Source organism: Pimephales promelas, chromosome 21 (genome assembly GCF_988280905.1).
Source record: "Pimephales promelas chromosome 21, fPimPro1.hap1.1, whole genome shotgun sequence".
NCBI classification, from domain to species: domain Eukaryota; kingdom Metazoa; phylum Chordata; class Actinopteri; order Cypriniformes; family Leuciscidae; genus Pimephales; species Pimephales promelas.
In genome coordinates, this window is record NC_142789.1 from 13212709 (window position 1) to 13240625 (window position 27917).

Sequence of the window (27917 nt, forward strand, 5' to 3'; positions counted from 1 at the left end):
AAAAAATTTAGTTTTAGTTAGGGATTAGTTAGGTTACACTTTTTAAATAATGCATTTTAGACATTCTACTGACTACATGTAACTTTGCCAGAGGCGTAGCAAGCTTTTGAAAAGTGTAGGGGATGGATGTGTCATTTAAATTTGGGCATGTTACGTAGACCCCTGTCCCTCTAGGGGGGTTCGGGGGCATGGTCCCCCGCAAGAAAATTTGGTACATTTTAAGGTTAAATGCATCAATCTGGAGCACATTGAGAGCTCAAAATTAAGAGCTTCAACTGGATTCGACCCAGGCCTGTGCACGACATTGAACAACGAAAAAACATTGACTTGTAGCTTACCTAAAGAGGGCTCAAACATCTTTATAGTTATGATATAGAGTCTGTCATTATATTCTATATTACGCTATCAAAATTACAATACTTTTGTCCTAATTTCTTCACTTGTAAGAAATAAACCCTTGAGCTTTTATTTAGGAGAAAACACAGAACACCATGCTGATCGTGTGAGCAAAGAGCGCGTTTTTTTTTTTTTGTTTTTTTTTTTCAAATCACGCAGCATTACAAACAGAATGCCTAACGCAAGTCTTGTAGGCTACTGTTTATCCAAAAATACGAAATATAATAATGAAAACACTGGACATGTCAATAAAACAGAAACATAACATCTTCCCAAACACATATCAAGCTTATTTTAAAACCTCGAAAGCATTTAATAAACACTCATTCAAAGTACCTGAAAAAAAGGTAGATGTAAACAACCATAAGTTCCCGCCTCCTCAGCGAGAGCTGACCGATACATCTAACACATCAAGAGAGGCGGGACTTAAGGCAGAACAGTTAATCATCAGCCGGACACACTCAAAGCCGGTGTCATGTTTGAGAGGAGACAGCCGCAGCGAGCGCACACACACACACACACACACACACACACACACACACTGAGCGCCAGAGAAACGGAGGAGCGACTGTAGGAAGGCGTTTGTGTAAAACTGCGTGAAAAAAGGCAGAAAAAGTGCGGGTGTTGAACACTCTCACCGGGAAAAGTGTGGGTGTTAAAACACCCACATCCCCCACGGTTGCGACGCCCCTGAACTTTGCAACTACTGTGTTAAAGGAGTACAGTAGTTCACTTTTAAAAATACTTTTGCTGATAATTTACTCACCCCCATGTCATCCAAGATGTCCACGTCTTTATTTCTTCAGTCGAAAAGAAATTAAGGTTTTTGATGAAAACATTCCAGGATTCCAGGATCTTTTTAAATAAATGATATAAAATTGCTTAAATTATTAATGAACTGACCAAAGTATTTAAAAGGAGAAGACAGCATTGAAAACATACATTTTAACATTAGATGCTAAATTTTTAATTGCTAAATCCACTATTGTTTTATATAGAATAGCTCTATAGTCTATAGAGTATATAATGCAGTTTCATTATAAGTAACTGTTATTAAATTTAAAAAATAAATAAATAAAAGTAATCCTTTACTTACTGCTTTAAGGGATAAATAATTATTGCCGTAATATAACTGGTTTATAGATTGTCTGTAGAGGACTTTTGTAATAAATGTTTACCTTAGTTCTTGCATGTAATAATAATTGTATTTAATACATACATTTTAACATTTTAACATTAGATGCTAAATTGTAATGCTAAATCCATTATTGTTTTATATAGAATAGCTCTATAGTCTTTAGAGTATATAATGCAGTTCCATTATAAGTAACTGTTATTAAATTAAAAATAAATAAATAAAACTAATCCTTTACTTACTGCTTTAAGGGATAAATAATTATTGCCGTAATATAACTGGTTTGTAGATTGTCTATAGAAGACTTTTGTAATAGATTTTTACCTTAGTTCTTGCATGTAATAATAATTGTATTTAATAAAAAAGTTTATCTATCATTACAAATTATACGTTCAGAATACATAACGCTGTTTTTATTTAAATTTAGATTCTTTAACACACATTTTCTGTCTTCCTGTGGATTCTCACAGATTGAGGTCATGCACGAAGGAGGCCAAGGTGGTTCGACTCATGTTCTCATGAACAATGAAACAGAAGAGTCGCTTTCAAACAGACGCAGGTAAAAACATGTCTTTTGAGAAAGAGCGTCTTGCACGACACAAGAGATTTCCAGTCAAAATCACAAAAGGGGTAAATGTGTTAAGTGGTGTCAGAAACTATCCTTACGAAAAGGATCCTTGCACTCTTCTTTGTTTAAAGATCTTTAAATATTTTTACATATGTATGTTGAATGTTACACTTTTTAGACACTGAAATATTGACCGATCTGTAGCCTTTTATTTATTTTTTATAGATAATTTATTTATTTTATATTTTAATTTGTTTTTATTTACAATTCAACAAAGTTTGTTTTTCTTTATTTGTGTTTCGTGTACTCAGTACTCATGTATTCAGTCGTGTACATAGTGCTCATGTATTACGTTTAATTTTTCAAGCTCACTTGCACCTTTAAAATAGTTTTGTCATATGTATGCTGAAAATAATAGTGTCTTTTTACGTGCTTTCTATTCACTCATAAAATTGTTATGATAGTTTTTACTCCAGTGGGGCCTTTTTACATAATCTCGCCTAGGGCCACACAACCCCACATGCCAGCACTGTTTACACGAGTTAATCTCATGCATTTCTGAATACAGGATTAACTCGTTTGTATATCAGTATACAGTATACCTCAGTAGTTTTGTATCCTGGTCCTGGGCCCCATTGTTCACCCCAAACAGGTCAACAAACCTGTCCCTGTTGAGTCTCATTACTGTTTTCAAACACTGATATTCTTCACAACAATGGTCTCTTTTGTATTTTGAACAACCATGACTACAGTTTCTAATTTCACTACATAATTTATAATTTGCATTTTTCTTCCAGGCTTGCTTCTGCTTCTGCTTTTGTACATTTCATTTTGACACACTTTGCTGGGTGTTATAAGTGATGCATCTTTTTTGAGTTGTGAAAACACATAAGCAGTGCATTTTCGCCTTGTAAAATGGTGTGAGTTTAGTCTCTATGCTGGTATACTGTGTTTGATTTCTGTGAAATCAATTGACCTCAACAACTTCGCCTGCAGAAACATGAGTCTTTTTGAAAAGCTCTTAATTTGTAACTTTTAGTACCTAGTAGGGGTGTAAAACGGTACATGTATTCGTATTGAACCGTTTCGGTTCGAGGCTTCCGGTTCGATACGCATACAAACCGAACGATTGCTTAAGGCCCGGCGCCACGAGGGGGAAAAAGGGGGCATTGCCCCCTCAGATCTGATTTGTGCCCCCTCAGTTTAATTTTTGTATTCATGTTTACAAATGAAATGTTTAACCTTTAGAACGGTACAGTCCCATATGGGATGTATAATGTTCAGTGACGTGACATCACTATCAGATTCGCGCTTTGGTTGGCACTGAGCCAGAGACGGACAGCGCTGTCATATAGGCTATCAAAACTATGCAGTGTTTCAACTTCATAATGTTTATTTTATGTTTCAGACATTGAAATTCACTTAAGCACTAGTAAAACAGTACATTTGGAGTTTGTAAAATACACACGGATGTCTGTGGAAGCAGCAATAACAATCTATTCAAATATAATTTGCCAACGTGTGTTATTCATATCAGACAAACATAGTTGAAGTGACTATAAAGTTTACTTTATTCTTCTCACATTTCACCGGCCACTTTCTTACATATATTTCGGGAGAAACTGATGATGACTGACAGGACTCTCTGAACTGCGGCGCAAATAAACGTGTCGTCCATCTCACGTTATAGATCAAGATCAAGATTATTTATAAAGGTTTTAAATGACCAACCACACTCACTTACACATTTTTGACAATCGGAAAATCAGATAGTTGATGACACGGTAAGCAAGTTTGTGAATATTTTAAATAAAAAAGGAAAAACGAAATAAAAGTGATACACATCTGTCATTCATTATTGTGGCTATGGTGTCACGTGACAAATATGACGCGTTGCCATGGAAACATTTAAGGGGGAACGTTCTAAAATTAAAACTCACTCTGGGAGTAAGTCAGAATATTTTAAACTATATATATAGTTTAAATATAATATATATTTAAATGTTATTTTTAATGTTATGACCAAAACATTATTTGTTCATCCTTCAAAGAAGACCCCCATTTATAAACCTGAAAGTTTTAAGATCTAGGAAAACTCTCACTAATTTAAAAATATTTTTTCTTTAAACAAATAGGAAATTTCTCTGGCATTTCTTTCTTTTTGCTGTATCGAAAACGTACCGAACCGTGACTTTAAAACCGAGGTACATACCGAACCGTGATTTTTGTGTACCGTTACACCCCTAGAACTTAGTGTCACGTAGGTACTGGGCTACTCCGCAGCAGTTGTCGTCCCGTTCGGTCTAAAATAGTCCAAATATAAACACATTTAATAGGCGACCATAGTTATTTGGGTTAAGTATGGTGGGCGAGAGAGCTCAATGTGCTACAACTGAAGAAAACACATACAAATTGAAAAAAAAAACACTAGAAACCAATACACAACCAATACAGAAATGCTATGCAAATACTCACAACCTAACCAAATACAGAAATGCGCTGCAAATACACACAATGCAATCAAATACAGAAACGTGCTGCAAATATTCACATCCCAACCAAATACAGAAACACATTGCAAATACTCACATCCCAACCAAATACAGAAACACATTGCAAATACTCACATCCCAACCAAATACAGAAACACATTGCAAATACTCACATCCTTACCAAATACATAAACACATTGCAAATACGCACAATGCAATCAAATACAAAAAGTGCAGGAAATACTCACATCCCAACCAAATACAAAAACACATTGCAAATACTCACATCCCAACCAAATACAGAAACACATTGCAAATACTCACATCCCAACCAAATACAGAAACACATTGCAAATACTCACATCCCAACCAAATACAAAAACACATTGCAAATACTCACATCCCAACCAAATACAGAAACACATTGCAAATACTCACATCCCAACCAAATACAAAAACACATTGCAAATACTCACATCCCATTCAAATACAAAAACACATTGCAAATACTCCCATCCCAACCAAATACAAAAACACATTGCAAATACTTACATCCCAACCAAATACAGAAACACATTGTAAATACTCACATCCCAACCAAATACAGAAACACATTGCAAATACTCACATCCCAACCAAATACAAAAACATATTGCAAATACTCACATCCCAACCAAATACAAAAACACATTGCAAATACTCACGTCCCAAACAAATACAGAAACACATTGCAAATACTCACATCCTTACCAAATACAGAAACACATTGCAAATACGCACAATGCAATCAAATACAAAAAGTGCAGGAAATACTCACATCCCAACCAAATACAAAAACACATTGCAAATACTCACATCCCAACCAAATACAGAAACACATTGCAAATACTCAAATCCCAACCAAATACAGAAACACATTGCAAACACTCACATCCCAACCAAATACAAAAACACATTGCAAATACTCACATCCCAACCAAATACAAAAACACATTGCAAATACTTACATCCCAACCAAATACAGAAACACATTGCAAATACTCACATCCCAACCAAATGCAGAAACACATTGCAAATACTCACATCCCAACCAAATGCAGAAACACATTGCAAATACTCACATCCCATTCAAATACAAAAACATATTGCAAATACTCACATCCCAACCAAATACAGAAACACATTGCAAATACTCATATCCCAACCAAATACAGAAACATATTGCAAATACTCACATCCCAACCAAATACAGAAACACATTGCAAATACTCATATCCCAACCAAATAGAAACACGTTGCAAATACTCAAATCCCAACCAAATACAGAAACATTGCAAATACTCACAATGCAATCAAATACAAAAAAGTGCTGCAAATACTCACATCACAACCAAATACAGAAACACATTGCAAATACTCACATCCCAACCAAATACAGAAACACATTGCAAACACTCACATCCCAACCAAATACAAAAACACATTGCAAATACTCACATCCCAACCAAATACAAAAACACATTGCAAATACTTGCATCCCAACCAAATACAGAAACACATTGCAAATACTCACATCCCAACCAAATGCAGAAACACATTGCAAATACTCACATCCAATTCAAATACAAAAACATATTGCAAATACTCACATCCCAACCAAATACAGAAACATATTGCAAATACTCACATCCCAACCAAATACAGAAACACATTGCAAATACTCATATCCCAACCAAATAGAAATACGCTGCAAATACTCAAATCCCAACCAAATACAGAAACATTGCAAATACTCACAATGCAATCAAATACAAAAGAAGTGCTGCAAATACTCACATCACAACCAAATACAGAAACACATTGCAAATACTCACATCCCAACCAAATACAGAAACACATTGCAAATACTCACATCCTTACCAAATACATAAACACATTGGAAATAATCACAACCCAATCAAATACAGAAACACACTGCAAATACTCGTAACCAAAAATAAATCAGACCAAACCAAAAACAACCCAACCAAATACAGAAACACATTGGAAATAATCACAACCCAATCAAATACAGAAACACACTGCAAATACTCGTAACCAAAAATAAATCAGACCAAACCAAAAACAACCCAACCAAATACAGAAACACATTGCAAATACTCACCACACAACTAAATACAGAAACTGCAAATACTCGCAACCAACAAAAAAATCAGACCCAAGCAAATACAGAAATGTGCTGCAAATACTCACAACACAACCAAATACTATATTCAAATACTTACAAATACTTACAACAAACTGCAAATATTCACAACCCAACCCAAATACATAAATGCTTTTCAGTGATAAAATAACATTAAAATGGCAGGTACCAGGTCCTCTTGTATCTCCAAGGTTAGTCTGACCCCACCACATCAGCGTAGGATAGTCACTATGGCTAACTTTAAGACAACTGATGGCAAAACAGTGCAGCACCTTAAAACATCCACATATGCCACATGCGTGTCTTGAACGTCACTCTGATCTCCCCAAGTAATGTTCCTGGATCAACTTATCTAGTTGATATTGACACTCTACCCACATCCTTCTTTAAAAAGTGTGTCTAGAATCTGACCTGACAGAGACAGTAAATGCCTTACTTCTTTCTGACATTTTCCCAATGCCTCATCTAAAGATCGTTCTGGATAAATCAGTTTTTATAGTTACTATAGACCTATCACAAATCTCCCCTTTATTGGCAAGGTAACAGAGAAGGTTGTTTTCAATCAGTTGAGCAAGTTCCTAAACTCTATTGACTATTTGGATGATTTCCAGTCTTGTTTTTGGACACATCCCAGCACAAAGACAGCACTGATTAAGATATTAAAATATAGTCGGCTAAATACTTACTGGCAAAATTTCAATGTTTGTATTACTAGATCTTAGCACACCGTTGACCACAATACTCATATACATTTTATAAATGAGGCCCCAGGGGTCTAAAATCTAAACATGAAGTCAGGAATCTTGGTTTCATCCTGGATTCTGATCTTAGCTTCAGAAGCCATATCAAAGCCTGATCTAAAAATCATATCCTGAATCTGATCCTTTGTGTCTAAGCAAGGCATGGAAGCTTATTCATGCATTTATTACCAGGTTAGATTACCTCAGTAGACTTCCCAAACTACTAAAAAACTATTAGACAATCGCAGCTCATATGAAACACTGCTGCCAATCATGAACATATCACACAATTTCTTCGGTCATTACCTTGACTTCCGTTTATTCAGAATCCATTTTAAAGTCCTTTGAATTGTATACAAATCCCATACTGGCCTTGGACTAAAATTCATGGCAGATATGTTTGTAGAATACAAACCAAATATAGCTCTGAAATTGTAAGGGTCAAGCAGGTTAAAGGGATAATTCACTTTGAAATTAATTTTTTGATATGTTTTAGCTTACCTCAAGGGCATCCAAGATGACAATTCAGTCAAACTGTTGTTGTCTATCAGTCATACACTGGAGGCTAAGGGGGTCCACCAAAAAGCATGCACAGACAAGTCAAAATTAAACATGATTTAATGACTCGTAAATGTAAGTACACATTGATGGCCTAAGACACGAAACGAGCGTTTTTTGTGAGAAAACGAACAGTATTTATATCGTTTTTACCTCGTGTAATCACAGTGACATTCAAGTGATCTGAATCAGTTGTGCAATGTCGAACTGTTTTCAAAATGTCGAATTTTGTTTTGAACAATGCTGTATAGCTGTGTTTTCCAGTGTGATTTTTGGCAAAATCAAAAATGAGATTATTTTTAATTATTAAAAAAATCCCATTATTTTATATGAAAAAGTTAATAATTGCATTTTATTAAAAAAATATTTTGTTTTGACTTGTATATGTTTTTGATTAGATCAGATAGCATTTTAAGATGTTATATGGTGATGTTACAACGTGCCCCTCACATGTTACAATGTCACCTAAGGGGCATGTCGTCTCATTTCATTTCCATTATTTCAGGTTAAATCAAGAAGAAAAGTATACACTGTATTAATAAAACAAAACCACATAATTGTACTAGACATGTGGGAAATTAATGCGGGAAAAATTAATACTCTAAACCCTTAGTAGATTTACACAAACTGAGAAAGTCAATAAGCGTTAGGTTGTGCCCCACTCTCCCCTACATTCCACAATGTCATCAAAAACACAGATATTAGTGGTTAATATTTGGTTATGTGGTTATGTTGTGCATGTCAATGAGTTCCTTAAGAGACAGTGTCACGGGTGTCTGTTGCAAGAAAGCATGTCATGAAGGAACATTCCAGGAAATAGATTTAATTAATTAATAATAGCAAAATGCATAAACAACCTCTAAACAATTATTAGACAGGACAATGAACTGAATCCCTGAACAAAATGAGGGATCTAAGAGTTGATTAACGATCAACAGGTGAACTGATTTAAACTGACACCGAATAGAAACTAGGTCAAGCACATAGCGTCCAATAGTGCATTGAACAAAGAAGAAATAATTTGTTACTGACATTAGTGCAGCTGCTTCTCGTTGATCTAAGCAACATAAATTATAATAGCATCAGCATAATACCTTAAAAAATGTTAACAATAGCGTTCAAACTTAAATGGTTGTTAAAGTTAAAATTAAACATTAACAGGTATTTTTCTTTACTCAAATATGAAAAAAATAACACCTAATTTCAACTATTACTATCCTAATCCAGTTTTAAAGTCAATTTGAAATCAAAGTATTATTAATGATTTATCAGTGAACCATTTTTATTATTTTATTATTTTAATGTTTCCCCTTAATATTTAGTGAAAATAACTTTCCCTTCCCTATTGACTTTATGCACAGCTGCACTACTTCCTGAACGTAAGCCAGCTCCTTGTTTCCTGTCTGCAATTATTGGGCAAACTTGATTAATTCAGGTGTGTCTGACTATTGTTGCCGTGACTACTGAGGTCAGGCACACCTGGATTAATCAATTTGTCCAATAATGGCAGACAGGAAACAAGGACACAGGGATAACTTGCACAAAATATCACACTCATCATTGTGCATTGTATGAAATGGTAGGTTGGCCTTCACTTCACATAAGAAGATACAAACACTAGCTCATACTTGTATACAAGGCTTTAGTCGGCCAGCTTCCTCAATACATGAATAGTTTATTAACTTTTAATAGTCAAGGGTATAATCTACGTTCAAGTAGATACAGTATATTCTTTTAAATGTTCCTTTAACGGAGACAGAGTTTGGAAAAAAAAACAGCTTTTATTTATAGCGCACCAGCTGCTTGGAATGAGATCCAAAGTTCATTGAAACTTGATAAACTTATTTCAATAAATGAGAGACTTATTTCAATTTAAACATATTACTCAAATCTGTCTGCACTTGCTCTTAACGTTTTAACGCTTGTTTTATTTTTGTATATGTGTGTGTTGTGTAATCTGTTTTATGTAGTTATGTATATTGTGTGCTGCTATTTTGGCCAGGGCTCACTTGTAAATGAGATATTTATCTCAATGTGATTATTTCCCATGGTTAAATAAAGGTTTAATAAAAATAATAATAATAAAAGGAGCTGGCTTAAGTTCAGGAAGTAGTGCAGCTGTGCATAAAGCCAATTCCAGCGACATCTCTTCTCTGATGATGTGTTTCCGGCACGAGGGCAGTACAACCTGTCAACCACATGAGATCACAGAAATAGCCGCAATAATGACTCGCAACTTTTAATGCAGCAAAAAATGATTCATCAAGTCTCAGCACAAATGGATTAACTCTTTTCCCGCCATTGACAGAATTTCCCGGCAATTCATGTTTTCACTATTATACGATTGGGGACGCAATTACGCATGAAAGAGTACCAAATCTCCTGATCCAAAAACCAGTGAAGAAGGAACAGAAACACATAAGCTAATACGATCATCAAACAGCAAACAAATCAAAACTGCCGAACATTACTGAACGAAAATGTGTAAGAAGAGATAGAGGACTTTGCAAGCTTTGAGGGTGTTGATGGACTCAATCTACTCGTTTCGATTCGGATTTAGTCCTTGACTACTTTGTAGTCATTTTTTTTCAGCTTTTTGTTCAAAATGTTGCTTTTTTTAAATGAAATTATACCCACATTCAAGTGTTAAAATAGGAATCCATTATTTTGTTTTGTTTAAAAGCACAGGCTCTGTTATTTCTTTTAAAGCAACACCAAAGTGACTTTTCCTCTGCAGTCGCCCTACAGGTTGGAAGCGGAATTGTCCATTACCGCCAAGGTAGAGTAGTATGCATGATTTTATGAAAGTTTAGTTGTAGTGGTACGCTCCAGTTATCAGCAATTCTAACTCTTGCCGTAAATTTGTAGTTTTCTTAGGTCTCACGACTCGATCTGGCAATCTTACATAGCTATATCAGATAAAGGACCGCAAAGAGGTGGCATTAATGCATTTCACCATGTCACGACTTGATGAACCACTGAAACGATTTTGAAAACATTATTTTAATGTAAAAATTCTTACTTAGTGTTGCTTTAATTTATTGCATGTTCAGATATTCATTCAACAAAATGTTCTTTGGGCCATGAAAGTTTTGTGAAAATGATCAAAATTGCTGGTGCTGGCTCGCAACTTAAAGGGATACTCCACTTTTTTTTTTGGAAATAGGCTCATTTTACCACTCCCCCAGAGTTAAACAGTTGGGTTTTACCGTTTTCGTATGTATTCAGCTGATTTTTTTTTTTGATATTTAGAAGAATATCAGTAACCAGACTGGTCTCATTGACTTCCATAGTATCCTTTTTAAAAAAAAGTTAACTTGTCATGACAAAATGTACAGTAATTGTGTTTTTTTGCTCATTATAATTAAGTAATTTAAACAAGCAGCAAACATCTACTTTTTGGCATTATTCGTGCAAAGACTAAAGCATATTGACGCCTCTCATTCTCCTTGTAGAAACAACTGGTTTACAATTCTTATTATTCTCAATGGATATTCTCCTTATATTGTGTAATACAGTACATTTACATTTACAATGTCAAGAATTGTTTTGCAGATGACGAGAATTGAGGGTAAATTGTCATGACAATGTCAATATGCAATACATTTCAATACACTTTGTTTTATTGAAGCAAAACATAACTTTATATTTTACCAGTAGCACCATTTTATACCATCTGCTCATTCAAATGCCCTCTTGCTGTTTGAAAGCTTTAAGCAGAAGCATATAATTTCGACATGAAAGATATGTAGTTTTTATTTCCATTAAAACATATTAGTTCTATAATAACATGGCACAGTGAAACATCCTTTCTCACAGTATCTTGTCGCCCATAATCGATGGTGCATAGAAACTAAAACTGAGCAGAGTTAGATCTCACAAAAACATGGTCAAGCCTATTTCACCCTTTACCAAAAAAGGGGAATGGCCATTATTAGCACCATACATTTTTTTTTTTTTTGCCTTTTGAAATTATTTGAATGATGATAAACAGAAAATATTAATTTGATTAAATAGTAATATTTTCATTTAATTTTATTATTAATTTTCTTCTATCCTAGTTTTCAAATTTTTTGTAATTCTTATTCTCAGTAAACCTTAGTATTTTTCATAATTATAACTGATTTGAAAAACAATGCAACAAAAAGTAAATATATATATATATATAAAAAAAGAAGAGGTGCTAAACGTAAGCTTAGGGTGCATAGCATTTATCTTTATTAGGAAATGTCACAATATAACATTTAAAGCAAATGTAAACGGCCACGAAAAAGAAAATGAAATACTGCTCGGACTTCACAGAGCTCACGGCGCTTTATGTAAATGCTCCCATGCATGAATATGTGTTTGTAAAGTACGGCTTACACAGCAGCATCATTTTCACAGCTGTACAATACAGTTTCCCCACCAATCCAGACGAAATATCTTCTACCTGTGGCGAGGTCGCAACCTTCCACAGATACCTGATATCGTCCTCGTGTCCGTGAGAAGTGATCATTTTTTCGTAGATGCACGGGTGATAGGGCGTTTTCCCCTCCCCCGAGAAGTAAACGTGTTCCTGAGGCGAGACGCCCGCCGCAATGGCACAGACGCCCATGAAGACATCGTCGATGTGCATAGAGGCGTTAAGGGACAGCATGGCCTGATAGATTTTGGCTGCCACGTCGCCAGAGACCACGTACCCTGCCCCGGCGGTGTAATCTGGGTAGGAGGACCACTGGTACATGTCAAAAGACATGTAGTACTTACTATCCCTCCGGCGAATGGGAGGAGCCCCCCTGTGCACGTGGCCGACCCAGAGATTGCGCACGTTCCTTCTTTTGAGGTCCTGAAGGTAGCGCACCAGATTGGGCATGTGAATGAAGACGTCGTCGTCCGCGGTCATGAGGAAGTGGGCGTGGGCGCAGTTCTCATGTGTCCAGTGGAACTGAAGCAGAAGTTTTACAGTGAGGTTGTGGAATGTGTCAAGGAAATCCTGCTGAATCAGGTCACCGTGGTTCGCATGTTCCTTCGGCAAGTCTTTCAGCAGTGACTTATTCGTGAACGCGCCTGGGTCAGCACCCATAGCGAACACCACCTTCACGAGAACCCCCATCTCGCGACTTATGTAGGACTCGTCGCCCCAAGTGGAGCGGATGGCCTGCCGTCGCTTGAAGTTTCCCGGAGAGGACTTCACGAAGAGGAGGAGCAGCACGTCCTTGTCCTTACAAACGTCCTTGTTGTTTAGCAAATATGGGAAACTTCCGAACCTGGCGGCTTCCTCCGGGCTGACGCTAAGGCTCTTGTTGACGAAGCCGTAGCTGTTGATCAAGTAGCGGTAGGAGTACGACTTCACGTGGCTCACGACGTGGTGGTCCACTTGTTCCCAGCAAACCATGAGGATTGACATGACACAGCACATCGAGACGAGCCGTAGAAAATGGCATTTTTTCACCCTTCTGTAATTTATGAACATTCTGCTAAAGCTGCGCACACGCCCAAACCCTCTCTCTTGTCAAGTCCGATAATGCAGTCCGGATGCACCGCTTTCAAATAGTTCCATCATAGTCATCTCACTGCAGATGTGTTGGCCAAACAGAAGAATTAGCCCTGAACATTTTGTGTCTTTTTTTCTTAAACTTCTTTTTGCAAAAAACGTCTGTCGTTATTCGCTTTCGATGCGAAGACAATCCACTGTATTGCATTAATGCCGCATTTGTGTTCTGTAAAGAAAGAAGAATGATTATTTCAAAAGGATTGCATATAATTATGATTTACAGTAAGCTACTGTACACTCTAAAAATGCTGGGTTGTTTTAACCCAACTTTGGGTCAAAGATGGAGAAACCCAAACGTTGGGTTAAAAATGAAATTAAAAATGTAACTCAATGGCTGGGTTTGTCCATATTTGACCCAACGTTGGGTTAAAACAACCCAGCTTTTTTTAGCGTGTACATAAACCCTTATTCTTAGTTCTTTTTAGGCCGCCGTTGCGGTTTTCTAGAATTCTTGAAAAACCCAAAGAGTGTGTTGGCTCATTTGCATAGTTTGCATAGGAATTATATTTACTACATTCCTGTGTATTTTGTGTGAATGACGGTTGGTGTTTGAGTAAATATTGCATTGTGCAGTACACTCTAAAAAATGCTGGGTTGTTTTAACTCAATGTTGGGTCAAATATGGACAAACCCAAAATGTTGGGTTAAAAATGAAATGTAAAAATTTAACCCAATGGCTGGGTTAGTCCATATTTGACCCAAAGTTGGGTTAAAACAACCCAGCATTTTTTAGAGTGTAGGCAGAGGTGGGTAGAGTATCCAAAAACTGTACTCAAGTAAAAGTACAAGTATAGAAATATTTACTGACCATAAAATTGAAAGTAATAATGTTAAAAGTTACTTGAGTAAGAGTAAAAAAGTATCCAATGACAAAAAAACTACTCAAGTAGTTTGTTACTAGTTACTTTGGATCACATAGGCCGCCTATATATATTTGCAACAAAAACAGAAGAGACAAACATTATTTCTGTATATATTAGGCCTATATCTGAAGCCCGAAAACCACAACACAAAATTTGCTTTGTATAATAGTATAGTAACTTATACAACTACATTTGGATTATTAGACAATGTCGGACTCTGTAGTTGACTCTAAAGTGACTCTGGAGTTTTGCATTTATAGGCATGTAAAGGGAACCATTGACACAGATTAGAAAGAGTTAAATCTCTTCACATGTGCTCGCAGTCATGTCATGCCCAACACAAACAACGATCAAATGTCTGTTCTCCAAAATGTGTTTAAATATAGGCTATATTTCTGAAAGCATATTTGGTGAACTGTGTCTAATAAGGCAGGCAAAGGCATTCATTTTCAAGTCGACTTCGCAGTTCGCACGCCACCAGTGGTGGAGGAAGTACTGAATCTCAGTACTTAAGTAAAAGTACAAATACACGGATAAATATTTACTTTAGTAAAAGTAGAAGTAACACAATGACAACCATACTTAAGTAAAAAGTAAAAAGTACTTTATTTTAAATGTACTTTAAGTATTAAAAGTAAAAGTACTTGCATAACAATTTATTATCTTAATGTCTATTTTCTAATGATTAATAAAACATTTAATTCTAACTCATTCAACTTAATAGCCTACTCCTATAATGATGTTCAATAATGATGGGAAAAAATGTCACCATTTCTGAAACAAGCTTGCATATAGGCAATATACACATCATGCTTGTCCTTACTATATGTTAATAACTATGTTTGGCAGTTAACGAGATTAATTTATGTTGTAATTCTGAACCTCTTGGCTTGCCATAATCCTAACCAAACCAAACATATATTACACACGTTGTGTTTCCTATGCACGTAAAAACAAATTTTCGCGTATGAGTTGCACGATAAACACACTGCGTGTGAGATGCATTTAGTGTGACCGGGTTGATATACTGTATCTATGGCAACCAAACGTCACTGGTGAGACAAACGTGCAACGAACGGACGGTCAGATTGGCCGGGGAAAAACTGATCAGAAAATGTAACGAAAATGTAACAGAAGTTGTAGAAATGTAGTGGAGTAGAAAGTATAATAATTTCTGCAAAATGTAACGAAGTAAAAGTAAAAAGTATGCACTATTTATTGTACTTAAGTAAAGAAAAGATACGTGAAAAATGTACTTAAGTAAAGTAACGAAGTATTTGTACTTCGTTACATTCCACCACTGCACGCCACTGAGCATTATATAAACATTGTGTGAGTACACACATTCATAAACTGGACGATGATAGCTTATTTAATGTATAAAGTTTATGTATAAATGTACTTCGTTACTACCCACCTCTGGCGGTAGGTAGTATGCCATACGGAACTGTTGCCACTGAACCTACTTTAACGAAGACAGTGGGGCTCGACAGCATTAGTCAAATGGGTTGGCGCGTACGGTTGGGTTGCGGAGAGATTGTGGTTAGGTCACATGTGAGCTACGAGGAAGGAGAAACCTCAGCAGCAGGAGGGATGTAAGGTCAGTTAGCTGGGCTGGCACGCCAGAGTCACTGTCGAGCCCTCTTGAGGTGTCGTGGGCTAGGCGACGAAACACTGAGGATGGAAGTTGCCCACTTGAAGACCCTAAAGATGTCCCCTACTCGGCTCAATCCAGACGGTTGTTGTGCTGGTCCACTAGGGAGACCACACTGTAGTTGCAGCCATCGTGTGTGCTGACGCACCAAGTACACTGCAGCCGTTAAAGGGATACTCCACTTTTTTTGTAAATAGGCTAATTTTACAACTTCCCCAGAATTTAAACAGTTGTGTTTTACCTTTTCCGAATCCATTCAGCCGATTTTCAGATATTTAGAAGAATATCAGTAACCAGACAGTTTCTGGTCTCATTGACTACTATTGTAGGAAAAAATATATATTATGGTAGTCAATGAGACCAGAAACTGTCTGGTTACTGATATTCTTCTAATCGGCTGAATGGATTCGAAAACGGTAAAACCCAACTGTTTAACTCTGAGGGAGTTGTAAAATGAGCCTACTTCCAAAAAAGTGGAGTATTCATTAACGCCGGACAGAAGGGGAGTCACATCACCATATGGAAAGAAGCATAAATGAATGGAGAAGCATAGTTTACTGTAAAGCTACGTCTTACGCCCGTTTCACACATACTCCGTTTGCAGTGCGTATGCGGTGAGTGTTGCGGTGCGTATCCGGTACAGGAGCCGCACGCGCTAAAGTGCTTTCACATATGCTGCGTTTGCAGTGCGTGAGCTGTACCACAAACACTCGCTATTTTTATTTCAAAATCAGAAGTTCTCTTACGAGAGGTTCTCTCGTATTGCGTAAGCTAGCTTACGCTACGGGAAAGATTCATCTTTGCTGAGAAGTTGAAGCCAAAAAATTATTCTATAATTTTGTAATCATTGTCAACGCAGTCTCTTCTGAGGCAGACCATGAGCGGGCTAGCTAGCGGCTCATTGGTTCGCTCAGAGAGAATGCACGAACCTATGGGAGAGCGGCGCTGAGTCCGCGGCCAATGAGCGGACGGCGCTCGCTTACTGCGTCACAGCCCGCCAAAAGGGGCGTGGCTACAGTGTATAAAGGTCGCTCTCCCAGCTCGTTCGTTGATTCTGTTCATTTCAGCGAGCTACACGCATCCGCTGTCCTGGGAAGAAGCCGCCGTCGTTGAGAAGGCACCGTCTAGCGAGCTCCGGAGTCTGAGGAAGCCGGCCGTCTGCCACCTTCAGCCGCCCAGCAAGCTAGCGCCATCCGACGCGTATCCTTTTTACTATTCCATATTCCTAAAAGAGCCGAGCGTCTTTTTCAAGATGCCTCGTATTTCCTGCGGCTCATGCCGCTCTTCACTCGAGGAAGGAGACCGCTTCTGCGTTCTCTGTTTCGGAGTGGAACACGCAGAGCTCGCCCTCGCCAACGGAGGATGCGACCACTGCGAGGACCTGCCTCCGTCTTCCCTGCGGGCTCGACTACAGGCAGTCAGAACCGCTCCCGCGCCGCCTCTCACTTCGCCGCGGAAGAAGAAACGCCGCTCCCAGAGGCCGCCGGAGCCCCCTGCGGATCCATGTGGGCCGCCGCCGCCGCCCACCGACCGCTCTCCCTCTCCGCCCCTGCCGGACTTACAGTTGCCGCCGTATGGCCGCTCTGTCGCCTCCGACGACACCGCGGATGAGAAGGACTCTTGTTCGCTGCACCCTTCTGACAGCGAGGATTGGTCGTCGATCGGCTCATCGACGAGAGAGTCTGCGGGGACCCGCGCCGGCATCGAGGAGGGACTTTCGCGCCTCCTTTCGCAGGCCACCCACCGCCTGGGTCTCGAGTGGTCTCCTCCCCCAGAGCAACCACCGAACCGGCGCCCGGCCCCCGCCTGCAGCCGGGCTGCACCATTCCTGCCTGAGCTTCACTTCGAGCTCACTAAATCCTGGAATGCCCCTCTTTCGGCTCTTATCCGCTCCGAGGGGTCCGCTTCGCTCAGTGGACGGAGCCGCCGAGATGAGTTATACTGCCATGCTGCCCGCGCCTTTGACGCCGCCGAACAGGCCGCCTCAGCGCTGCATTCCATCCAGGCGCTCCAGAGCGACATCTCGTGCGAGATGGCGAACAGCGGTAGGAACCCGCCCATCCTTTCGGATCCGAGAAGCGCGACGGATCTTTCCCTTCGCGCCACTAAAGCCGCCGCACAAGCCTTGGGAAAATGCATGGCCGCCCTCGTTGTCACTGAGAGACACTTGTGGCTCACGCTCACCGATATGGGAGATTCAGAACGCGCCCTGTTCCTCAACGCGCCTATATCTCCTACCGGGCTCTTCGGATCTGCCGTCACGGGCATCGTTGACCGCTTCTCCGAGGTACAGAAAGCGACTCAGGCCATGAATCTGTTCTTGCCCCGCCGCTCTAGTTCTTCGACAGGCCGCTCTCACGAGCCTCCTGCCAGAACCCCACAACAGCGCCCGCCTCAGCAAGCTCAGCAGCGCCTGCCTCAGCAAGCTCAGCAGCCCCAGCGTAGACAGGGCGGCCGCCCTCGCTCTCGCTCAGACAGCCGCCGCAGACAGCCTCCTCCAGGGGGCCTCGACCCAAGATCGCGCTGAGGCCCGATCAACTGAAGTCTGCCTAGCACAGCTGAGAAAAGGACGGCTTTCTCCCGCTGCGGCCGGATCGCCGTAAAAGCTTCGCCCACTGTTAGTCCCCGTTTCACCGCTGACTGCAGTAGTGTTTACCGCCACAAACAAGCCGGTTTCCCTGCCCGCTTGCGAGCGTCTAAATGCCGTTTTCACGGCTACCCAGAGAGTTCACAAAAAGAGCATAAAAGCCTCAAGTGTAATAAATGTGCCCACAAGCTGTGCTCACGTACACACACAAGCACCTTATGCCCAGGGTCTCACAGAGCCCATTCTCACGGAGCGAGCACTTCCGCTCCAGTAGCAGAGAACATAAGCACGCCCACGAGCCCGTGCGCGTGTCCCCCCTCTGCCCGCTCTGTCACACGGCCCATAAAACTCCTCTCTGAGTGTAAGTCCCGTTGCCACCCACATTATAAGCGTGCCCACACACAGTGTCCAGCCCGCGATGTGCAGCAATCAGGGCGAAATATCCATTCAACCGCTTACGAAGCGTGGGAAGCCATCCCCGGCATCTCCCCGTGGGTTTTCAGCATAATAAAGAATGGTTATCGATTACAGTTTCGTCGCCGCCCGCCACGCTCGCGCGTGCGGCTCGAATCCACTGTCAGCTGCCCGCTATGAACACGCTTCGCTTAGAAATAGCCAAGCTACTGCAGAAGGGCGCTATAGAGAGAGTCCCACCATCTATGACCGAGTCGGGGTGTTTACGGCCGTTATTTTCTGGTTCCCTAGAAAGACGGCGGCCTCTGGCCGATCTTAGATCTCAGGGCTTTGAACAAAGTGCTCATTAGAGACCGTTCAAAATGCTCACAGTCAGGAAACTCCTCGCGCACGTCCGCCAGGGGGACTGGTTCATCTCTCTAGACCTGAAAGACGCATATTTTCAGATCCAGATAAGCCCTCATCACAGGCCATTCCTACGTTTCGCCTTCGAGGGCCAAGTTTATCAGTATGCCGTTCTCCCGTTCGGCCTATCCTTAGCACCCCGTACGTTCACGAAGTGCATGGATACAGCGCTCGCCCCCCTGCTAAGTCAAGGGCTGCGCATACTGAATTATCTGGACGAATGGCTGAGTCTAGCAGATTCCCAGACGGAGCTGCTGTCGCACTGCACAGTTCTCCTCTACCATCTGGAAGCGCTGGGACTCTCTGTCTACTGGACAAAGAGCTCTCTCCAGCCCAGTCAAACTATTTCGTTCCTTGGAATAGATTTGAACGCTATCACGATGACGGCTCGCTTATCCACACAGCGCGCGCGCCGTGTTCAGCGACTGGCCGCCTCGTTTCAGATGGGTACCCATACATCCCTGAAATCGCTTCAGAGGATGCTGGGTCATATGGCTTCAGCCTCCGCTGTGCTACAGCTGGGTCTTCTGCACATGCGCCCCCTTCAACTCTGGTTAAAGAGCCGCGTATCCCACCACGAGTGGACGACGGGCCGCCAGATGATCAGGATTACTCAGACATGTATCACTGCACTGCAGCCATGGGCAGTAAGCGAGTGGTTTCAGAGGGGCGTTACCATGGGAACCTTCTCTCGCCGGAAAGTTATCTCGACAAACGCATCCAACTCGGGTTGGGGAGCGGTTTGCGAGGGCTCACCGGCCGCCGGCCAGTGGTCGAGCCACGAGAGTTCCTTACACATAAACTGTCTGGAAATGATCGCGGTCGAGAACGCGCTGCTATGCTTCCTCCCGCGCATAAACGGTCACCACGTCCTGATTCGCTCCGACTATATGGCCGTGGTATCATACATCAACCGTCAGGGCGGCGTCAGATCCAAGAATCTCTTCATCTGACACGCCGCATCCTATTGTGGTCCCAGAGTCACCTGCTATCGCTCAGAGCGACGCACGTGCCGGGCCATCTGAACGACGGTCCAGACAGGCTGTCCAGGAACCTGGTCTCCCCCGGAGAATGGTCCCTGCACACTCAAACAGTCCAAACACTGTGGCGCCTATTCGGCAGAGCGGAGATAGATCTTTTCGCGTCAGAAGAGAACGCTCACTGCCCAATATTCTTTCAAAGAGCGAGGACGCGCTAGCCCAGGATTGGCCCCGCCGCCCGCTCTATGCTTTTCCCCCGATTTCTCTGCTACCGCAGGTCATTCAGAGAATCAGGGACTCACGCCACTCGGTGCTCCTCATAGCCCCGCGCTGGGAGAATCAGATTGGTTCCCGGAGCTAACGCGGCTGTCACAGACAGCCCCGTGGCCCATTCCAATCAGAGCAGATCTCCTCACTCAAGCCCGCGGCTCGATCTGGCATCCCCATCCACAGCGCTGGGCGCTTCATGCATGGGTGACCAACGACTACGCGTCGAATTGCCAGAAGGGGTTTTGAACACGATCAAACACGCCAGAGCGGATTCTACCAGAAAGCTCTATGCTGCAAAATGGTCTGTGTTCTCCAAATGGTGCACCGACATGAATTTGGACCCACGGACGTGCGAGGTTTCGTCTTTGCTAGTGTTCCTTCAGGAGATGCTGGATAAGGGCAGGTCCCCATCCACTCTTAAGGTTTACGTGGCAGCCGTCGCGGCGTTCGCTGAACCCCGGCGCGCCCAGTCTCTGGGCAAAGACGAGCTAATCATCCGCTTCCTCAGGGGAGCCAGAAGGATGAACCCCCCTCGCCCCCCCCCCCCCCCTACGGTGCCGGTCTGGGATCTTTCTATAGTTCTAGAAGCTCTGAAAGCCCCACCGTTTGAACCACTTGAGTCCGTGGAGCTAATACCTCTCGTTAAAAACCGTTCTTCTGACGGCTCTCGCCTCAGTAAAACGTGTGGGGGACATTCACGCGCTGTCTTCGAGCGCCGCGTGCCTAGAGTTTGGACCGAGTGACTCCATAGTCATTCTAAAGCCTAGACACGGTTATGTTCCAATAGCGATTGGTACCCCTTTCAGGGCGCAAGTGATCTCTCTATCGGCGCTGCATGCATCCGATAGCGAACGTGACGCTGACCGCCTCTGCCCGGTTCGGGCTATCAGAGTGTACACTACACGCGTTGCCGCGTTCAGACGCTCGGAGCAGCTGTTTGTGTCGTTCGGTGGCCGCACTAAGGGACTAGCCGCCTCGAAACAGACCCTATCCAGGTGGATAGTAGACGCGATTGCCTCTGCTTATGCCGCTTAAGACCTGCCTTGCCCTCTGGGCATCAGGGCTCATTCCACCAGAGGCATGGCCTCATCGTGGGCATGGTCCTGCGGGATTTCCATCCACGACATTTGTGTGGCTGCGGGATGGGCCTCCCCCTCCACCTTTGTCAGATTTTACAACTTGGAAGTTCCAGCCTTACAGGCTAAAATTCTGGCGGTCTAGTACTCACAGCCCTCCTATAGAAGCCGCACTATCGGGAGTTCCATCACAACCGGCTCACCCCTTGTGTTCCCCTATGTGCTTATGCATTAGCCTACACATCACGGCCCGCCTTCGCCGGCCGCCTTGGGCGTTTTTGCACTAGATAGTAACGGCCGCTATGCTGGCCGCCGTATTATCTTCATCCACTTATAGATTCCCCCGGTGTTCCCCTGGGATGCTTAGTGGTTACTTAGCGCGCACGGCGTTGACCAGGTGTTCCCGTAGCGTAAGCTAGCTTACGCAATACGAGAGAACCTCTCGTAAGAGAACGAATCGGTTACCTAACGTAACCTCGGTTCTCTCTAGAAGAGGGAACGAGTATTGCGTTCCCGGCCGTGCTTGCGCCACTAGCGTTTCGCTTCATGCTACAGAATCAACGAACGAGCTGGGAGAGCGACCTTTATACACTGTAGCCACGCCCCTTTTGGCGGGCTGTGACGCAGTAAGCGAGCGCCGTCCGCTCATTGGCCGCGGACTCAGCGCCGCTCTCCCATAGGTTCGTGCATTCTCTCTGAGCGAACCAATGAGCCGCTAGCTAGCCCGCTCATGGTCTGCCTCAGAAGAGACTGCGTTGACAATGATTACAAAATTATGGAATAATTTTTTGGCTTCAACTTCTCAGCAAAGATGAATCTTTCCCGTAGCGTAAGCTAGCTTACGCAATACTCGTTCCCTCTTCTAGAGAGAACCGAGGTTACGTTAGGTAACCGATTCGTTATGCAGCAATAGCGTGACCAGTGACCAACAGTCCTGTTATCCCAGTCCTGTTTTCACATCCTTCCTGGCCGTTTTTTATAAAGTGATGTCATGGTTTTCAAAAAAAAAAAAAAAAAAAACGCTGGAAAAGATCAGCTTTATAGCAAAATATAGGAGATGAGCAGACAAGGAGGATGAGGAAGAAAAACAGGATAAAGAGGAAGAAAACTAGTTCGTTTTTGTACGTTTGTGAGAGGTATTTTTGTTCAATTTGAAGGTATTTCTTTTAGTTAATTAATATTGATATATTTATTTTTCTAATACAGAAGAGAGATTATTTTTGAATCATTATTTCATTCATTATTTTTTAAACCAACCTGTCATAATAAAGCATGTTGAGTATCCTCTGAGAAGCCTATCTGATTTTGTGTCTTAATACAACAATTTTCTATCCACAGAGGGGGCATAGCCTATTTTAATTGTATTGAAATTAATAAGGCATCTTTGAGTAAACTTCGAGTATCATTTGTTTTCTGGGCCATGTGTCCTGGTTTTTGGTAATTAAAATATGTTCACCATATGCAGTAACTTTTTTTTAAATAAAAGTTTTGCCATGGCTTTGCGATTCTCTTTTACAAACTTGAATGACGCATGCTCGTTTAAACACGATTTAAACAACGAATGCATACAATTCCATGCATTACTTGTATATTAAGATGTCTCAAAGTAAAAATATGAAACAATTAAATACCTTTATGGAGAGATTACTACATTTTATTGAATTAAATGCATTTATGGTGAAACTACTACATTTCGAGGTCAATCTGAGTTCATTTTGACCACGAACCGTGCGCTGTCACTTTATTTCTGCGTTTGCAGCAGAGCAGAAATAGACTCGGTACGGAAACGATCTCTGCACTGCTGTATACGCACCGCAACTGGAACGGATCGACGGACTGCATCCGCGTGCAGTGTGAAAGCTCTAACCTGTTAACATGGGTACGGAAAAAAATACGGACCGCATACGCACTGCAAACGGAGTATGTGTGAAACGGGCGTTAGTTTGTGCTTATCTTGGCGAAAGCCGAGAACAAATCAGCATAAAGTTTTAACATCTATTCCCGTGTAATGGAAATCATTACAAATATCTGTATTAAATTGCCAATTGGTTCTCTGCGTATAATTTGTGTAGATGATCTTGCATGTTTTATTTGTATTAATAATAATAAAAATACATAAATAGTTAATAGTTTATGATACCAAGCTGAATTTTCAGCATCATTTTCATTCTTCAGAGTCACGTGATCCTTCAGAAATTCTAATATGCTGATTTTGGTGCTCAAGAAACATTTATTCTTGTTAATATTATTATTATAAATTATTATTATCAGTTTACATATTTTTTGTGGAAACTGTGATACATTTTTTGATTTGTTTGTCTTTATTGTCACTTTTGATCAATTTCAATGCGTCCTAGCTGAATAAAATTATTCATATAAAATCGTACATTTGAATGGTTGTGTAGAAATATTATTAAGATATTTGGTAACACTTTAAAATAAGGTTTTACTTTAGTTAACATGAACTAATGAACAATACTAAAAAGCAGCATGTAAGTTAATGTTAATTTCAATGTTTACTTAAACATTATTAAAATCAAAAGTTGAATATGCAATCGGCAATTTTTTTTATTAACTAACATTAACCGTAACAAATGTAACGCTCTGTTAGTTCATGTTAGTTAATACATAATCTAATGTTAACAAGCTGACTTTATTACAAAGTGTTACTGAATATTTTATCACTGTTTCAAAAGAGCTTTAGCCTGTCTTTTCTTTTAAAAGCATATGGCAGGCATTCCACCTATTTGCTTTCAAAACAACATTCCTCTCTAACAAATGCTGCCTGTTTACACCATTTGTTGCGAGCGCTTATCCAAAACCTTAAGGGGACTCGCCGAATCGATCTTGTGAATGAAAGCAATCGTCGACTCAGCGCAACGTTGAATAAAAGAAGGCTTTAAACTGCCGAACGCGCTGATCTGCTGAGTGCTGTACAAAACATTCACGACCACGAAAAGATCATTACTGCAGCAAATCTACTCAAAGGCGCGACACGGCAACAATGAAACTCATAATAATGTCACACACCCGAAACTCATGTGAGCCTGGAGCAGCCGGGTTCGTCTGTCAAACTAGATCACCTTCTCACAACAGCCGGCCTGTGCAATTATTTACTTTAGCAAAAGACTATCCATCATATTTTTTTCCCCTTCGTTTTGATCCAAACTCGCCTAAAAATGCATTGCATTAAATGTATTACAGCTCTTTTTGCGCAATCAAGGATTACAACAGTAAAGTTATACATTAAAAAAGCGTATTTATGTAGATTTCAACACATCTCTGCGTTATATATAATATACCTGTATATGATAGGAAGTAAAACTGGTTTCCTTATTCTAACAGGCTCATTCTCTGTGAATTAATTCAATCGTTTTGAACACTGAATTGTGCTTTTATGCCTTTTAATCTTCACAGCCTGTTCAACTCTATTTAACATTGGTTACTCATCTCTAAAAATAAGCTATTTCTCTGATGTAACATTAGCATTGCTTGAATTTTTCTTAAAGGTTAAATGTCATTAAAAATAATTGAGATAACTCCCAAAGAGACTCATTGGAAAAACGGCCCAAGCAAAGGTTAATTTTATTAGATAATAATCATATGAGGCGGACAGCCTGTTTAAAGGGCTTGGCGCTCTCATTCGTTTTTTACATGTGAAACTCAATACTCAATACTCCACAGTTACAGTGTAAATTTAGCATGAGGTCTCTAAGGCTTGACATACCAGTGGAAAAAAACATTTTGGCTTCTAGAAGTTAAATCTTTTAGTTGTTTTCTGAAAAAAACTCCTGGCAGAAACTCTATAATGGACTGCAAAAATATATAGGACTTACCATTGAGAGCGTGGCCCATCCATGATGTAGTAAAATATACAGAAGTCTTTGTTTTAAAGCCCTGGATTTCAGTAGTATTGTTACAGCGGTATTGAAAGAAGAAGTGTGTAGCTACTAGTGGAGCATTTGGGCAGGAGTGTTTCCTGATGGGCGGGAGGGGGAAAGTACAACCCTCTTTTTAAACATTGGCAACTTTATCATATGAACAAACTGTGAAAAGCGAGACAACTCTGACAGAAACATGGAATTCGGGTCATCTGATTCACATAAGCAGGGCTGCACCTCAGCACAATAAGAAAGCCTGTGATACTCCAAATAGTTTGTCTGAGTACTTGAATGTGTGTGTGGTAGCGAGAGTGTGCAAGTATCACAATCTTTGATGAACAACATGCTTCTGAACAACACTAAATGTTTTTCTTATTTTCCATCTTTTTAATTCATTTTTAATGGATGGTCATTTTTTAATCAATATAAGCTCAGATACATGTGGCACACAATCAGTCAGTTTCAAAAAGAAATACAAAACCTGTCCGAATTGAAAGAAAAAGGTTGACAAAAAGATTGAATACAATATTTGGTGATAAAATTGCATATGTGATTCATCGGCCTTGGTCTGTGTTAGAGGAGAACTAGTTAAGACTAAATGAGATCTGATACCTAGAGTCATTTTTAGCACTGCATGTTATGGGAAATTTAATAAAATGTCAATATTTCATTTTAGGGTGTAGACAACAAACTAGATGAGTGTTAGCGTCCACTGTTGACACAAAGATTGAAAGCGAGCTGCCTTTTTGCTTGATAGTGGTAAATACCAAAGGGTTAATTGGAACAGCCTTTATCAGAGATTTTTAGCTTATGAAAAAAATAAGCTAAAAAAATAAATAAAGCTTTTATCTAGTTTATATATATATGTCAAACAATTAATCGTGATTAATCGCATCCAAAATAAAAGTTTGTGTTTACATAATATATGTGGGTGCACTGTGTATAATTATTTTGTATATACACACACATGCTTGTATATATTTAAGAAATATTTTCATGCATATACTGTATATAGATTTATATATAATTTATATTATATATAAATATACATATTTTATATATAAATAATATTTTTCTTATATATACACAAGCATATATAATTAATCGTTTGACAGCCCTAATATATATATATATAATTTTAAGCTTTAAAAAAAATTACCATTTTCTGCGATATAAAACAACAACAAAATGTTTTTTTTTACCAACCTTTATAGTGTGATGGCTTTCCGGGAGCCCTGTTAGTGAAGCTTCCATAAAAAATATCTCGTCACACCAATGTTCTGAGATTTTTTGTGACCGAATACTGATGGATTTTTCATGTTTCTCAACAGTCACATAATGAATGAATTGATTGAGACGGAGAGGCTGTACGTGGAAGAGCTGCAGAGCATCATAGAGGTACATGCTTGTGAACATCAGAACGGAAACAGGATATTATCTTTTTGCAAGTTGTGTAGATCATATCAAATGTTTAGGGTCTGTAAGAATTCTTATTTATTTATTTTACATGTTAATACTTTTATTCTACAAGAATGCATTAAATCAGAAGTGAAATTCCTGAAAAAAAGCATCATTTTCCACAAGAATATTTAGCAGCACAACTGCTTTCAGCATTGATAATAATAAGAAATGTTTCTTGAGCATAAAATTGGCAAATTAGAATGATTTCTGAAGGATCATGTGACACTGAAGACTGAAGTAATGATGCTAATGCATGAGATACTTCTTTAAAAAAAATAACATTACAACTCTTAATGGACTTTCACACTGACATCTGTATCCTATATGTGTACTGTATACCTGTACCCTATATCTCATACAGATTATTTAAATGCATAAAAATGTAAGCTTTCACACAGACCTCATATGATTTGATTTTATATTTATTAAACGTATTAAATACATTACTCAAAAGGCCACATCATCATTTTAGGTTGTTGTAATTAACTCATGCAGACCTCTTAAAAAATACTTGTACTCTTAATAAATGACAGTCTCTCACAGATTTCATAAAAAAAATAATTTGAGTCACTGTAAAAAAAAAACTATTTTCAAGATTTGTCATCACATTTTTTCTTTTGTCAAATCAACTTAACTTATTATTTTGAGTTTCTGATGATTAAATCAATCTCTTTCATTGTATTAACTCACTTTTA

At 40.1% G+C, this 27917-nt stretch overlaps 2 protein-coding genes across 12 annotated transcripts in view; one reads left to right on the plus strand and one right to left on the minus strand.

Moving 5' to 3' along the window:
* mcf2l2 (MCF.2 cell line derived transforming sequence-like 2) overlaps window positions 1-27917 on the plus strand; it is a 111246-nt gene that overhangs the window by 50903 nt on the left and 32426 nt on the right. For all 10 annotated transcript variants that reach the window (XM_039657536.2, XM_089125021.1, XM_039657540.2 and 7 more), the window contains exons 15-16: window positions 2002-2090; window positions 27093-27159. In XM_039657536.2, the coding sequence (XP_039513470.2) occupies window positions 2002-2090; window positions 27093-27159 (156 nt within the window). The remainder of the gene's footprint in view (window positions 1-2001; window positions 2091-27092; window positions 27160-27917) is intronic.
* b3gnt5a (UDP-GlcNAc:betaGal beta-1,3-N-acetylglucosaminyltransferase 5a) lies at window positions 12291-27141 on the minus strand. Of its 2 annotated transcripts, none has more exons than XM_089125025.1 (2): window positions 26968-27141; window positions 12291-13797 (listed from the first exon to the last, which is right to left on the minus strand). In XM_089125025.1, exon 2 carries the CDS (start codon window positions 13548-13550, stop codon window positions 12411-12413), a length of 1140 nt encoding a protein of 379 aa, XP_088981151.1. In that variant the 5' UTR covers window positions 13551-13797; window positions 26968-27141; the 3' UTR covers window positions 12291-12410. The 2 variants fall into 2 exon arrangements, with proteins under 2 accessions (XP_088981151.1, XP_039513477.2); XM_039657543.2 differs by lacking the exon at window positions 26968-27141 and adding an exon at window positions 25717-25850.

Excerpts from the sequence above, each read along its gene's own strand:
- b3gnt5a (XM_089125025.1), bottom strand. The coding sequence starts at position 13,550 with ATGTTCATAAATTACAGAAGGGTGAAAAAATGCCATTTTCTACGGCTC.